We start from the raw sequence: 15,685 nt of genomic DNA on the forward strand, positions 1-15,685 counted from the left end.
AGGTGTAGGGATGATACTTGTAAGAAACATACTTAATTTGTCGCCATGGAGGCGAGGATTAGTGATTTAGAAGTAGCTAAAACACTGTGGATGGATGTTAGCTGTTAGCTAGCTAGCTAGCCATGTCTTAAAGCACCTCTTCCTGAGGGTGTTTCAGTGTTATAACTTCACCTTTATCTTTACCTTTTACACCAAAATGCATCCATTCTCCCTTTTCTGTCTACACACTGTGTCTGCTTGTAAGTACTCCATGATTGTGCGCTGCCGAACATGCTCCTCTGCTCGTAAAACCAGCAATGTCACCACGTGGCGCCGCCATGCTTGTTAAAAAAAGTAGGGCGGGGGGGAACCGGTACTTTTTAGAGGCGGTATAGTACCGAATAGGATTTATTAGTATCCCGGTACTTTACTATACTACAATTGAATATCTGAGTTACTAAGACAGTATTGTGTTTATAGAGGGGGGCCCGGTGACCTGGTACTTCCTGTTTGTCTTGAGAGACCAGACCGAGGGTCATAGAAGCCCCCAGACAACATAGCTTCCAGAACCAAACTCCTCTGCCACGATAAGGTGGAGAGGACTAAAGTCTTGTCATGCAAGAACTTAGTCAGGATGCAAAGATGTGATGAATAATGTGAGGGTGGGATGTGCTTGGCATCTCTTTGTGAAGGTGCTCTTTTCCCTTCAAAAAACAACTGCCTTACGTCCTCGTATTTAATCCACTTTACTTGTGGAAGAGAATATGAAGATCAGCTGTCTGCCCGCATTGATACACTACTGAAACACCAAAATAGTCAATGTCAGGATTCACATTAACTTCCTTCATCTCAATCAAATCCTTTTAGGCCTCTAGGAGCAACTACACAATTCCAGAAATGCCACAAAAAGATGTCCTAATATTTAAAGGAAACATCATTATTGCCTGTTTTGCCCTTAAAGAGACTTTAGCTCCAAAAATACAAAAAAGTAAAATGTCTGGAGCGTCAAAAAATGAAAAGACTTATATAAGTGTTATAATGATGGCAACACATGATGTCAGTGTCTAATTAGCTATAACTATCAAAATGACTATGTGTCGCAGGCTGATGCAAATCTTCGTTGACAGAAATGTTAGAATGCAATATTTATTCTACACATTTTTACAACATTGGGAAACTTTAGTACAACTTGTCAGAGGGAGAGATAACTCCTGGAAATGACCGTCTTAGAATAACCAAAAGTATAGTTGTGTGTGTCCAAGTTAAAGGAAACTGTCTTCTTCTAATGGATTTATTACAATCTTTGCAAGCTGGCTAATGTTTGCTGTGGTCTGGAACAACATGGCACACTAACAACTATCAGAAATGCAGCCAATATTACTTACAGATAATGTGTCATGAGACATGCAAATATAAATGAACATAAGTAAAGGAAATGAAATGAGCTCAAATATAGCTACAAAGGAGGCATAATGATGCAGTGTTTCCCATCAACTGCCAAGATACCTGTGGTGGTGGGGGCGTGAATAATGAATAAGCAATCAACAATCAAGGTATAGCAACATGAACAATGTTGCTATACCTTGGTTAATATGCGGGTCACAGCCTATAAATGTGCTATTGATGAGGTTTTTGGATGCTTTTTAAAGGGTTTAATAGGCATTGTTTTATTGCTTATATCGTTTATTATATAGAATTGATTCATTGTTTTATATAGCGTGGTTAGCCGCCGCTTAGTAGCAGTTTTCCATGATCTAGAACAGTGTTTTTCAACCTTTTTTGAGCCAAGGCACATTTTTTTTCGGTGAAAAAATGCGGAGGCACACCACCAGCAGAAATCATTAAAAAAACAAAACTCAGCTGACAGTAAAAAGTGGTTGTGGCAATTGTTGGATATGAATTCAAACCACAACCAAGCATGCATCACTATAGCTCTTGTCTCAAAGTAGGTGTACTGTCACCACCTGTCACATCACACCCTGACTTATTTGGACTTTTTTGCTGTTTTCCTGTGTGTAGTGTTTTACTTCTTGTCTTGCGCTCCTATTTTGGTGGCCTTTTTCTCTTTTTTTGGTATTTTCCTGTGGCAGTTTCATGTCTTCCTTTGAGCGATATTTCCCCGCATCTACTTTGTTTTAGCAGTCAAGAATATTTCAGTTGTTTTTATCCTTCTCTGTGGGGACATTGTTGATTGTCATGTTATGTTCGGATGTACATTGTGGACGCCGTCTTTGCTCCACAGTAAGTCTTTGCTGTCGTCCAGCATTCTGTTTTTGTTTACTTTGTAGCCAGTTCAGTTTTAGTTTCGTTCTGCACAGCCTTCCCTAAGCCTTTTCTTAGGGGCACTCACCTTTTGTTTATTTTTGGTTTAAGCATTAGACACCTTTTTTACCTGCACCCTGCCTCCCGCTGTTTCCCACATCTACAAAGCAATTAGTTACCTGCTGCCACCTACTGATATGGAAGAGTATTACACGGTTACTCTGCCGAGCTCTAGACAGCACCGACACTCAACAACAACACATTATTTGCAGACTAGAATTACTGCTTTGCAAAATATATTTTTAACCCAAATAGGTGAAATTAGATCATCTCCCACGGCACACCAGACTGCATCTCACGGCACACTAGTGTGCCGCGGCACAGTGGTTGAAAAACACTGATCTAGAACTCCCAGAAAAGGGAAGACGTGTGCTCTTGTCTCACCTAAGAGTTGTGGATGAGGGGGAACATCCATTTTCCCTTAACAGTCATAAAAGTGGCTTAAGGAAAATCAGAATTGCGAGCACTAGAACTGGTGTAGTATGGACGAATGGGGCCAATCACCCTTGCTCCTGATGATGGTTAGGGCCCTGCATGGGTGAATGTGGAAATAGTGTCAAAATGCTTTATGTACCTTAAAAGGTAGAAAAGCGCCGTAGAAGCGTTTGCTAAGGTTTGTTTGCTTTTCAACCCTTGGGGACATTTCCATGTGCTCAGCATTTAGCACGTGTGCATTATTTGGCAGCTTTGAATAAAAGCGGCACTATTATTGGGCCTCTGAGGTCATGTGATGCGAGTGGGAGGAGGAGCAAAGGGGACAGGATTCAGACGTCCTGCAAGTGTGGCCTATAAAAGATGAATGATGCCGTGCTTTATTTTCATCAGCAGGCCTGAGGACTCGCATGAACTGGAGCAGCAAAAAAAAACTCTCGGTTTCTCCGTCTGCGGAGGAGATCGTGAGCGGGGGATTGGGGGGGGGGGACGGCGCTGAAATTGTCCCCCGAGCGTGTGCGTCCTCGGCACGCTCTTCCCGTTGTGTAAAAAGGGAGGCGGAATGCAACGGCATCCTCCTGTCTCGGGAGTTCCTGTCATGAAGTCGAGCGCGCTGAGAGCGAGGAAAAAGGGGAAGTGAGGAGAGGAAAAACTGCCGTCTGCAAAACTAGAACGCTCGCCGTGGTGTGGGTGAGACGTGCGAGAGGGAGGATGTACTCCAGACAAAGAGTTTTTTTGGTGTTGTGGGTGTGGGGCCGCACACAACAGACAAACAAGAAGGTTGACAGCTCTGAAAGCTGCAGGGAGACTGACTGGAGGACAGTTCATCTTCCAAGTAGAGACCGAGCCGTTATCAGCCACACCAATATTAGTCATGTTGACACACACCTTACTGACACAAGTATTTGGCCACCTGCCTTGACTCACATATGAACTTGAAGTGCCATCCCATTCCTAACCCGTAGGCTTCAATATGACCTTTTTGCAGCTAATACAGCTTCAACTCTCCTGGGAAGGCTGTCCACAAGGTTGCAGAGTGTCTTTATAGGAATGTTCTACCATTCTTCCAAAAGCGCATTGGTGAGGTCACACACTGATGTTGGTGGAGAAGGCCTGACTCTCAGCATCCGTTGTAATTCATCCCAAAGGAGTTCTATCGGGTTCAGGTCAGGACTCTGTGCAGGCCAGTCAAGTTCATTGTCATCCATGTCTTTATGGACCTTGCTTTGTGCTCTGGTGCACAGTCATGTTGGAAGAGGAAGGGGCCCGCTCCAAACTGTTCCCACTAGGGATGATGTTTGATAAGAAATTATCGAGTTTGAGCCTATTATCGAATCCTCTTATCGAACCGATTCCTTATCGATTCTCTTATGGAGTCCAGATAGGTTGTTGTATATGGAAAAAAACACACAATATTTGGTTTAACAAAAGCTCACTTTTATTATATAAGAAAAAAATAAAATCTAATAAATAAATAAATATTGACTGTTACCCACCTAAAAAAATAAAATAAAATAAATAAATATTGACTGTTGTTACCCAAAGTATATTAAGTGGGATTTTTCAGAGAAACAAATATATACAGTAACACAAAAACAAGCTGTCTCTGTGATCACTATAGGTGTATAAATAATAATATAGTGTTAAATAAAATCAGTCCCTTGGGCACAAAACTGAAAATAATACAGCTCTCCAAAAAGTGCACTTCTGCTGCTATTGGAACATAACTGTTTGTTATGATGCTTTGACATTTTTGCACTTTATTTCTTTATTGAAAAAAAATTCTATGAAGAGAAAAGTTGTTTGCAAATGTGGTTACAATGCTAAACAATGAAAAGTTAAAGCTAAAAAAAGAAATACACTTTATTGAGTTAACATTATTTCTTTATAGGGGGAAAAATGTTATGAGCTAGGGAATATAACAACTACACTACCCAGCATGCAACGGGAGTGACGAGCATGCGCGGTAGCCCCGAAAAGTGTTGTTGCATGTTGCCACGCTGTGAAAGTAAACGTCAAGAACTCAGCCAACACGCCTCGTCTGCATTATTTATAATTAGACAGACAACACATATACAGTGTGATTTTGTAACGTTTACAAGGAAAGAAAAACATAAGTTCAAAAAGGGAGATGTGTTGTATATATATGTATGTGCTGCAGTGTTGTATATATATGTATGTGCTGCAGTGTTGTATATATATGTATGTGCTGCAGTGTTGTATATATATGTATGTGCTGCGGTGTTGTATATATATGTATGTGCTGCGGTGTTGTATATATATGTATGTGCTGCAGTGTTGTATATATATGTATGTGCTGCAGTGTTGTATATATATGTATGTGCTGCAGTGTTGTATATATATGTATGTGCTGCGGTGTTGTATATATATGTATGTGCTGCAGTGTTGTATATATATGTATGTGCTGCAGTGTTGTATATATATGTATGTGCTGCAGTGTTGTATATATATGTATGTGCTGCAGTGTTGTATATATATGTATGTGCTGCGGTTGCTATAAGAAGGTTGTGACAGCTGCCGTAAAGGAGGTGCGTTGCTAGCCTGGTTGCTATGTTTCCAGTTGGTGGTAAAAGTGTTGGTCATGTGTTTGTACCCTGCTCAAATCTCTCAGTAAAGTTATTTGATGGATTATAGCTTTTGTTTTGAACTTTATTACACCTTGGAGCGCTTTTTCCCGTCCATTGTTTTCCTGCTTTCGCTATCTGCGCCTAATGACTGAGCTACGTGACGTCATTTCTTGTGATGTCCCATGGAGCATTTCTGGTCGGGACGGGATTCGAATAAAGAACCAACTCTTTTCCTTTACTATAGTGGTCTCGATAACGGGTACCGGTTCTCAAAAAGGGATTCGAGTCCGAGGACTCGGTTCTTTTCTTATCAAACAACCGGGAAAACCGGTTTCGAGTATCATCCCTAGTTCCCACAAGGTTGGGAGCATGGAATTGTCCAACATGTTTTGGTATCCTGGAGCATTCAAAGTTCCTTTCACTGGAAGTAAGGGGCCAAGCCCAACTCCTGAAAAACAACCCCCACACCATAATTCCTCCTCCACCAAATTTCACACTCTGCTCAATGCAGTCTGAAATGTAGCGTTCTCCTGGCAACTTCCAAAGCCAGACTGCTCCATTAGATGGAAAAGTGTGATTCATCAGTCCAGAGAAGGCTCGAGATAGTGGTGATGTCCTTTACACCACTGCATCCCATGCTTTGCATTGGACTTGGTGATGTGTGGCTTAGATGCATTTAGAAACAAGGACATTTCAGGACTGGATTTGTTTCATCCTATGACAGTTCCATGCTGGAAATCACTGAGAGCGGCCCATTCTTTCACACATGTTTGTAGTAACAGTCTCCGTGCCTAAGTGCTTGATTTCATACACCTGTGATTAGTGATTAGGACACCTGATTCTCATCATTTGGATGGCTGGCCAAATACTTTTGGCAATATAGTGTATATCAGTATCTGCCAATGAAGATTTGCTTCAGCCTTTTATAGAAGGCTAATTTAGCTAATATAGACACTTACATCATGTGTTGTCTTCATTATAACACTTATATAAGGCTTTTAAAGTCATTTTGATAGTAGGCTAATATAGCTAATATAGACACTTACATCATGTGTTGTCTTCATTATAACACTTATATAAGACTTTTAAAGTCATTTTGATAGTAGGCTAATATAGCTAATATAGACACTTACATCATGTGTTGTCTTCATTATAACACTTATATAAGACTTTTAAAGTCATTTTGATAGTAGGCTAATATAGCTAATATAGACACTTACATCATGTGTTGTCTTCATTATAACACTTATATAAGACTTTTAAAGTCATTTTGATAGTAGGCTAATATAGCTAATATAGACACTTACATCATGTGTTGTCTTCATTATAACACTTATATAAGACTTTTAAAGTCATTTTGATAGTAGGCTAATATGACTAATATAGACACTTACATCATGTGTTGTCTTCATTATAACACTTATATAAGACTTTTAAAGTCATTTTGATAGTAGGCTAATATAGCTAATATAGACACTTACATCATGTGTTGTCTTCATTATAACACTTATATAAGACTTTTAAAGTCATTTTGATAGTAGGCTAATACAGACACTTTACGTCATGTGTTGTGTTCACTATAACACGTATATACGGCTTTTCATTTTTTGCGGCTCCAGACAGATTTTGTTGTTGTTGTATTTTTAGCAAAGGTGTTTGTCAAATCCCCCTGATGTTTTCTGCTGCTAAATTTACCACATTATTAGCACAGCATATTGTTAAAAAAAAAGCTAAAGCCTTGTCCAGCTGACGTACACTATTCATGTGGAAATAACTTTTTCTGCAAATAATACTAATAATCAGTGTCAGTCCTAAAAAAAAAAGCCGATCTCTACTTTGAATCTTTGATCCAATGCAACAACTCTTCTATTGTACACTTTTTCTTTTCCTTTCTCCACAAAATACGCTGCAGAAAATGAGTTTGTCAGGCAGTAACATGGAGGCCCTAGCCATGTTTTACTGGGCCACACTTTGTATACAACTTTGTAACTTTGTAAAGCTCACTTGTATACAGTACTAGCTTTGTAACTTTGTAAAGCTCACTTGTACACAGTACTAGCTTTGTAACTTTGTAAAGCTCACTTGTATACAGTACTAGCTTTGTAACTTTGTAAAGCTCACTTGTATACAGTACTAGCTTTGTAACTTTGTAAAGCTCACTGTACTAGCTGACATACACACAGCTAGTGAAGTGGCCTGCCACCGTGCTTATTTATAACACTTGATGGATTGGAGAAGTTGTTGAGATAAAACATGGCACCCCGGGCCATTGAGGAGCTCCGTAGATGGACTTCAGGAGGAAGAAGAGGGTGAATACCAGCTATTGTTGGGATGCCGTAGCAACGTGCATCACATTGGAAGGGAGGGGGAGTGTTGGGTTAATGGGTTCCTTCTACTGTTGGAGATCCTTCTTGTGCATCTAAAGCCTCTTTGTAGAACCTCACATAGAACCTCCGTTAGCACTATTTTGCCATGATGTTTATAACTGCCATCTAGTCATGCTGCATAGCTAAAAGCCCCTGCATGGGAGTGTGTGTGTGTTCTTGTATTTCTACCCTTCTGGAGACATCAACACGGAAAAGTACCTTCCATATGAGGAGGTACTATGAGGAATCATGGTCCCAATACGGAAAAGCATTGCATCTAATAGACAATGTCTCATTTGCACCCCTGCTGGTGGAATCTATCAACATTAGGGTGGTCCCAAAAAAGGAGGGATTTTTCAAATGGACTGTGTGTCGCTTTTAAAAGTGCTCCCCCTCTGGTCAACATATGAAATAACAAGTGTGTGTAAGAAATTGAAACGCGCCCCCTTTGGCCAAAATCAATCAAATCAAATCAAATAAATATGTATATAGAGACATACTGTAATAACTTGAAGTACAGTTTGTAAATAATGAAGATTCAAATCCAATTACAAACAAAAAAAAAAAAAGAAAATTAATTAACGAAAAGCAGTCTTTTTGTCACAATGTGTCGACTTTTGTCTTATAAAATTGGGAACAATTTGTCATATTCTTTATGTTTCGGTAATATTGCAATATTTTCTCGTAAAATGATTACTTTGTTTATGTAACATTAGTACTTTTTCATGCAAAATGGTGACACTTGTCATATAAAATTCAGACTTTTATCACCATCCTGCCAATTTTTTTGACATTTTTGGAGTAACATTATAACTTTTGTCATAATTTTGCCAAGTAAAATTCTGATTATTATTATAATATTGCCAAAATGTTAAAGTTTTCTTATAAAGTTGTGACTTTTGTCGAGTAAAATTACGACTCTTTTCATAAAATTGCCAGACTTTTAAGCTTTTCTTGTAAAATTCCAACTTTTATCACAATATTGCACAAATGTTCAGTTTTTCTTGTAAAATTTTGACATCCGTTGAGTAAAATGACGACTTTTTAAGTTTTTCTTGGGAAATTGTGGCCTTCTTCTTGGGAAATTGCAACTCATTTTTCACAACAAGCTTTTTTATATTTGCATAGTATGTATATATAATTAACGTTGTATATAAAAATCTTTTGTATATCTAGAAAGGCTGGTCCTAAAGAGTTAGGCATTTTTCGGAGGTCTCAAGAAGGTATCAAATGCAAGAATGTGTGTGTGTGTGTGTGTGTGTGTGTGTGTGTGTGTGTGTGTGTGTGTGTGTGTGTGTGTGTGCTAGGTGACACTTTGAGTTAAAAGCAAAGGTGCTCCGGGCCAGCCAGTAAATGTGCCTGTGTGGTGCACGTCCAGTACAAGGTTGAGCATATAAATCATGGCAGCGTAGCATGTTGGCTAATTAACTCCCAACTTTGCATGAGCTGTCAGAACTGAGCCAGCTTTTTGGTCGTAAAGCACGAAGGTGGAATGTCTTCAAGTGCTAATGGAACTTGATGAGGACCTTTTAGTTTTACATCCCAGCCTTAGTCAGGACGTGCGTTGGTCTATACATCCAACTGAAGTGCGTTGAAAAGTGTTTCAATCAATCAATCAAAGTTTATTGGCAGAGCCTTTCAATCCAGAGCTGGGCAAATATTTTGACTTGGGGGCCACATTGAGAGAAAAACACGTGTCTGAGGGGCCAATGTGTATAAATGATATATACACATTTAGATGTACAGTATGTGTGTATGATTTTCTCTAAAAATGCTCAAAAAATGTATACTTACTAATTAATAATAGTTTTGTTTTAAACGTCCATCCATCCATTTTACAATATAATTACAACACTTTATGTACATATTTATATACAGATTTGAACAATAAGTTATTCACTGAAATATATTTATTAATTGTGGTTCTTACAAAAAATATATCTTATAAAATATAAAAGCTAAAATGTCTCAAAGCTCTGCCCCTTTAATTAGTGCATACTAAATAATTGAACTTTAGCCTACTACTACAAGCATATTATTTACCAGCAACATAAAGTGAAACAGAGGCAGAGGTGTCCTGCCACAGTCAGTAACAAATAAACAGTAGTGGTGGTAGATAGACACAGAGCTTCATCAAACATCTGATCCACTGAACAAAGAGCTCCAAAAATCTTGAACTTTAGACTGCCATCAGTTTTACTCCCTACACTTAACCATGTGTTTCCTACTGCCTGCACACTTTGCACCCTTTGTTATATACACATGTTGTGTTTCTAATAGAAATACATTTAATAAAGTCAAATACAAATAAGGCAACAAGAGAAGTATCCTACACTTCTCTTTTGTAAAGTAAATCTGAACAGCCTATACGGGCATCTACATCTACTATATGATCATCTACATCTACTATATGATTTGCCTGAGAAGCTGGAGAGAACAACAACAACCAAAAAAAAAAAAAAAAAAATAAAGATTTTTTTAAAATTTATTTATTTATTTATTTTTATTTTTTTTAAATGTTATTTGTGGCAGACGTAATTCTTTCCTGGCGGGCCGCCACAAATAAATGAATGTGTGGGAAACACTGGTGTATAAATGATATATACACATATAGATGTACAGTATGTGTGTATAAATGATATATACACATTTAGATGTACAGTATGTGTGTATAAATGATATATACACATTTAGCTGTACAGTATGTGTGTATAAATGATATATACACATTTATATGTACAGTATGTGTGTATAAATGATATATACACATTTAGAAGTACAGTATGTGTGTATAAATGATATATATACATTTAGATGTACAGTATGTGTGTATAAATGATATATACACATTTAGATGTACAGTATGTGTGTATAAATTATATATACACATTTAGCTGTACAGTATGTGTGTATAAATGATATATACACATTTAGATGTACAGTATGTGTGTATAAATGATATACACACATTTAGATGTACAGTGTGTGTGTATAAATGATATATACACATTTAGATGTACAGTATGTGTGTTTGGCTCCCTTTTTTTCAGGAACACTAACACCAAATGTCCCATAGAGTTCTAAAAACAGACCACCTCAAAGAAACGGAATGGAACTTAACAGTTTTTTTACACCCAAAATGTACATTAAAATGAAGAAAGTGGGATTTATAATATTAACTATGAACAATAAAACACTGAATATTAACAACATATGAATGTCGCGCCTCGATAGTCGTTTTTTACAATTGAGCAAAACACAACAAAAATGTAAAAAACAGCAAAATATGGTTATAAAACAGCTACAATATGATATACAAGCGGTAGAAAATGGATGGATGTGTTAACGTACAGTAGAGAAGAAGGGGCGTCCTTTAGCCTGAGGTGTATTTATTAACATAATCAAATGACGTGTGTAATAAATCCAAGCGGGTATGGTGTGACTATGTGGTGCGTCCAGCTGCTGAGTTTTACCCTACAATGTTGAAGGTGCGTGTTGTGAGAGGTGCGGAGGTCCAGAAGGGGCGAGGCAGGCTCGGGGGTCCGTGGGCAAGCGAGAGGTCAGGGGCGGGAGTGAGGCGTCAGAGTCCGTGTCCAGGCGAGAGGTCGAGATCCAGGGAGGCAGCAAGAAGACCAGGGGAAATCCAGGGAGACGAGACACACAGCACGAATCTAGGGAAGGAAGAGGAAGTGCAGGATGACGACACAGGACAGGACACAATGAGCACAGAGGAGGGGAAACACAGAGAGCAAGGAAGCACATAGGTGAGGAGAGCTAGAGATGTGTAGGGCTTACTGTACCAAGACAAGTAGCTACGTTCTGGCACTGGAACGCGGGCTTATGAAAGACGTGGAGCTCTCATCAGCGGCAGGTGTGTTGATTGCTGATTGTGTGCAGGAGAGGAACGCCCATGGGCGCACTCCGAGGAGCTCACAGCAGGCTGCCCTCAGTCTCTTCATGGATAAAATACTCACATTGTAATGTTGGAGTACTCCGGTGCGTTGGCTTAGCACTAGGTGTTACTGTATTCTACGCCACATTCTCAACTTCTCTACAGTGTCTCATTTTACTCCTGCCCTCAGTCTCTTCATGGATAAAATACAACGTTGGGGTACTCCACTGCTGTGCCTTAGCTCTGGACGTTAGCGTGTTTTACTCCACTTTCTCAAGTTTGCTGCTGTGCTGCGTTTGATTGCCGCCCTCAGTCTCCTGTTGTATGAAATATATCTCCTTCACTGTGGTTGTTTACTTGCGTGTCTCGATCTAAATGACGTCATAGTTTTTGTCGGTTTTCTGGGGAGTAAAAGACGGGAGGATGCAACTTTATATTTGATCACAATTTCACTTGTAATACAGTGGAACCTTGATCCACTAACTGAATTGGTTCTTGTATAGTGAAGCATATTTCTATGTAAGATATGAATAATGTGTTCCAGCCTCGACAGAAGTCCATATTTTAGTACACAATATAAAGCGTAATACAATACTGTATATCAAACAAACATAAAAAGGGGGTGATGGATCAACCATCTCTTTATTAACAAGCCGAAAGAACAACAACGACAAGCTGAACTGTCCTGTATGTGCTGCTCTGCCAACACACACAAACACAAGTCCCTTTGGTGTCCTCACAAAGGATCAGAAATCACAAAACATCCTTAACTTTACCTACCATTTTGCTCCAATGATAAACCTTTAAAAAAGTCAAATCCACTTACTCTGACATTGGCAAAGGAGGAGAGGACGAGGAAGGAGCAGACAGACAGACGGAAAGATGGCATGTGTGTGTGTGTGTGTGTGTGTGTGTGTGTGTGTGTGTGTGTGTGTGTGTGTGTGTGTGTGTGTGTGTTAGAAAGAGGCGCCGTTGAGGGAGAAGTTGTGTCTTTTCTCCGGCTGTGAACTAAGTTTGCTTGGACGTCCTGTCTCATCACAATTAAAAGCTGCTGGTACGAAGCCTGGTGGTCCTTCCACGCTGCTCTGCTGTCTTTTTGCCACTGAAAAAGGCTGTGCCCTGCTTTTTGCCCGCAGGCGGCACACAAATGAATGAAGCGTTGGTACACGGACAGAGACATGATTGGCGGGATCTAAAATGATTACTCTTATGTTTCTCCTCAGGATCCTGCTGGCATCTTTGAGCTGGTGGAGCTGGTGGGGAATGGCACCTACGGCCAAGTGTACAAGGTAAGATAACACGTTATGTATGTACAAACCCAAAGCCAGTCAAGTTGTCACCTTGTGTAAATGGTCAATAAAAAGAGAATACAACAAATCCTTTTCAACTTATATTCAATTGAATAGACTGCAAAGACAAGATATTTCATGTTCACACTCAGAAACTTTCTTATTTTTGGCAAATAATCATGAACTTAGAATATAATGGCAGCAACACATTGCAATAAAGGCATTTTTACCAGTGTGTTACATGGCCTTTCCTTTGAACAACACTCAGTAAAGGTTTGGGAAGTGAGGAGACACATTTTTGAAGTGGAATTCTTTCCCATTCTTGCTTGATGTACAGCTTAAGTTGTTCAACAGTCTCCCTTCTCATATTTTAGACGCCACACATTTTCAATGTCTGGACTACAGGCAGGCCAGTCTAGTACCCGCACTCTTTTACTATGAAGCCACGTTGATGTAACACCTGGCTTGGCATTGTCTTGCTGAAATAAGCAGGGGCGTCCATGATAACAACATATGTTGCTCCAAAAGCTGTATGTACCTTTCAGCATTACAGTAATGGTGCCTTCACAGATGTGTAAGTTACCCATGTCTTGACCACTAATACACCCCCATACCATCACAGATGTGTAAGTTACCCATGTCTTGGCCACTAATACACCCCCATACCATCACACATGTGTAAGTTACCCATGTCTTGACCACTAATACACCCCCATACCATCACACATGCTGCCTTTTACACTTTCACCCTAGAACAATCCGGATGGTTCTTTTCCTCTTTGGTCCGGAGGACACGACGTCCACAGCTTCAAAAACAATTTGAAATGTGGACTCATCAGACCACAGAACACTTTTCCACTTTGTATCAGTCCATCTTCGATGAGCTCGGGCGACGTTTCTGGGTGTTGTTGATAAATGGCTGTGGCTTTGCATAGTAGAGTTTTAACTGGCACTTACAGATGTAGCGACCAACTGTAGTTACTGACAGTGGTTTCCTGAAGTGTTCCTGAGCCCATGTGGTGATATCCTTTACACACTGATGTTGCTTTTTGATGCAGTAGCGCCTGAGGGATCCAAGGTGTGTAATATCATGGCTTACCTGCAGTGATTTCTCCACATTCTCTGAACCTTTTGATGATATTACGGAGCGTAGATGGTGAAATCCCTAAATTCCTTGTTGAGAAATGTTGTTGTTAAACAATTTGCTCAGGCATTTGTTAACAAGTGGTGACCCTCGCCCCGTCCTTGTTTGTGAACGACTGAGCATTTCATGGAAGCTGCTTTTATAGCCAATCATGGCACCCACCTGTTCCCAATTAGCCTGTTCACCTGTGGGATGTTCCAAATAAGTCTTTGATGAGCATTCCTCAACTTTATCACTCTTTTTTGCCACTTGTGCCAGCTTTTTTGAAACATGTTGCAGGCATCACATTCCAAATGAGCTAATATTTGCCAAAAATAACAAAGTTTACCATGTTCGAATGTTAAATATCTTGTCTTTGCAGTCTATTCAATTGAATATAAGTTGAAAAGGATTTGTTGTTATTTACTATTTCCACAAGGTGACAACTTGACTGCTTGTGGCTTTGTAAGACAAGAAGATGAATGCAGAAGAAGCGATGGAGATGAATGTAAAGCTGCTGAGTGTGTGTGTCTATGATGAGGTCATGAAAGGGGAAGTGATGCTCGTGCTCAGCTGTTGGGGATGTTGCAACATCACTGCGGTGTCCGTATCTCCTGGCTCCATTTTGCTGCCTTGGCTTCCCTCGGTCACGATCCTCACTTCCTGTTCCTGACGCCGCCGACCTCATCCTGACGCTTTGTGCGATGGTCTGTGGCAGGAATAAATAGGCTGGCTGGTCGTAAATAGAAGTTTGAAAGAGGAAGGTGGTGAGAAGAGACTCTCTAAAGGCTGATGTTGTCTGCGGGGCGAACAACAGACAAGAACTCTTCATCATCAGGCAAGAAGTGAGCTTTACAAATCCCACGTCCTGGCGTGTGTTTGAAACCAAAAAAAGATGTGTGCGTTTGTTTATTGCTGAGTGTGCTGTTTCTGTGAAAGTCACAGCTCATTTACTGGCTGACATTCAGCTCCTATACGTTACCCAGAGTGCAACAGTGTTGGCTCTGCAGCCTCTGCTGGTCTCGCACTGTCATACTCAAATACTCACCCTTCTTCTTCTGCCAATATTCATCCTAAATACAACCTTTTGTGTGTGATAACTTCCAAATCAGGCCTGGGCAATTATTTTGACTCGGGGGGCCACATTTACAGAAACAAATGTGTCTGGGGGCCGGTACATCTATCTATCTATCTATATATATATATATATATATATATATATATATATATATATATATATATATATATATATATATTAGGGCTGCAACTAACGATTGATTTGATAATGGATTAATCTGTCGATTATTACTTCGATTAATCGATTAATAATAGGATAAAAGAGACAAACTACATTTCTATCCTATCCAGTATTTTATTGAAAAAAAAACAGCATACTGGCACCATACTTATTTTGATTATTGTTTCTCAGCTGTGTGTAAATGTTGCAGTTTATAAATAAAGGTTAAGTAAAAAAAATTTTTTTTTTTTTTTTTTTTTAAATAAATAAAATAAAAAATAAAAAAGTTTTTTATTAAAAAAAAAAAAAAAACTGCGCATGCGCATAGCATAGATCCAACAAATCGATGAATAAATTAATCGGCAACTATTTTAATAATCGATTTTAATCGATTTAATCGATTAGTTGTTGCAGCCCTAATATATATATATATATATGTATATGTAAATATATATAT

General features: G+C 39.2%; 1 protein-coding gene across 1 annotated transcript in view; it reads left to right on the forward strand.

Annotated features, from left to right (window-relative positions):
- Nucleotides 1-15,685, forward strand: part of LOC133646003 (TRAF2 and NCK-interacting protein kinase-like) — a 180,954-nt gene that overhangs the window by 15,164 nt on the left and 150,105 nt on the right. Inside the window, 1 exon segment of the mRNA XM_062040937.1 lies at nucleotides 12,803-12,868. Coding sequence (XP_061896921.1) covers nucleotides 12,803-12,868 — 66 coding nt within the window.

This window comes from Entelurus aequoreus, linkage group LG03 (genome assembly GCF_033978785.1).
Source record: "Entelurus aequoreus isolate RoL-2023_Sb linkage group LG03, RoL_Eaeq_v1.1, whole genome shotgun sequence".
Classification (NCBI taxonomy): domain Eukaryota; kingdom Metazoa; phylum Chordata; class Actinopteri; order Syngnathiformes; family Syngnathidae; genus Entelurus; species Entelurus aequoreus.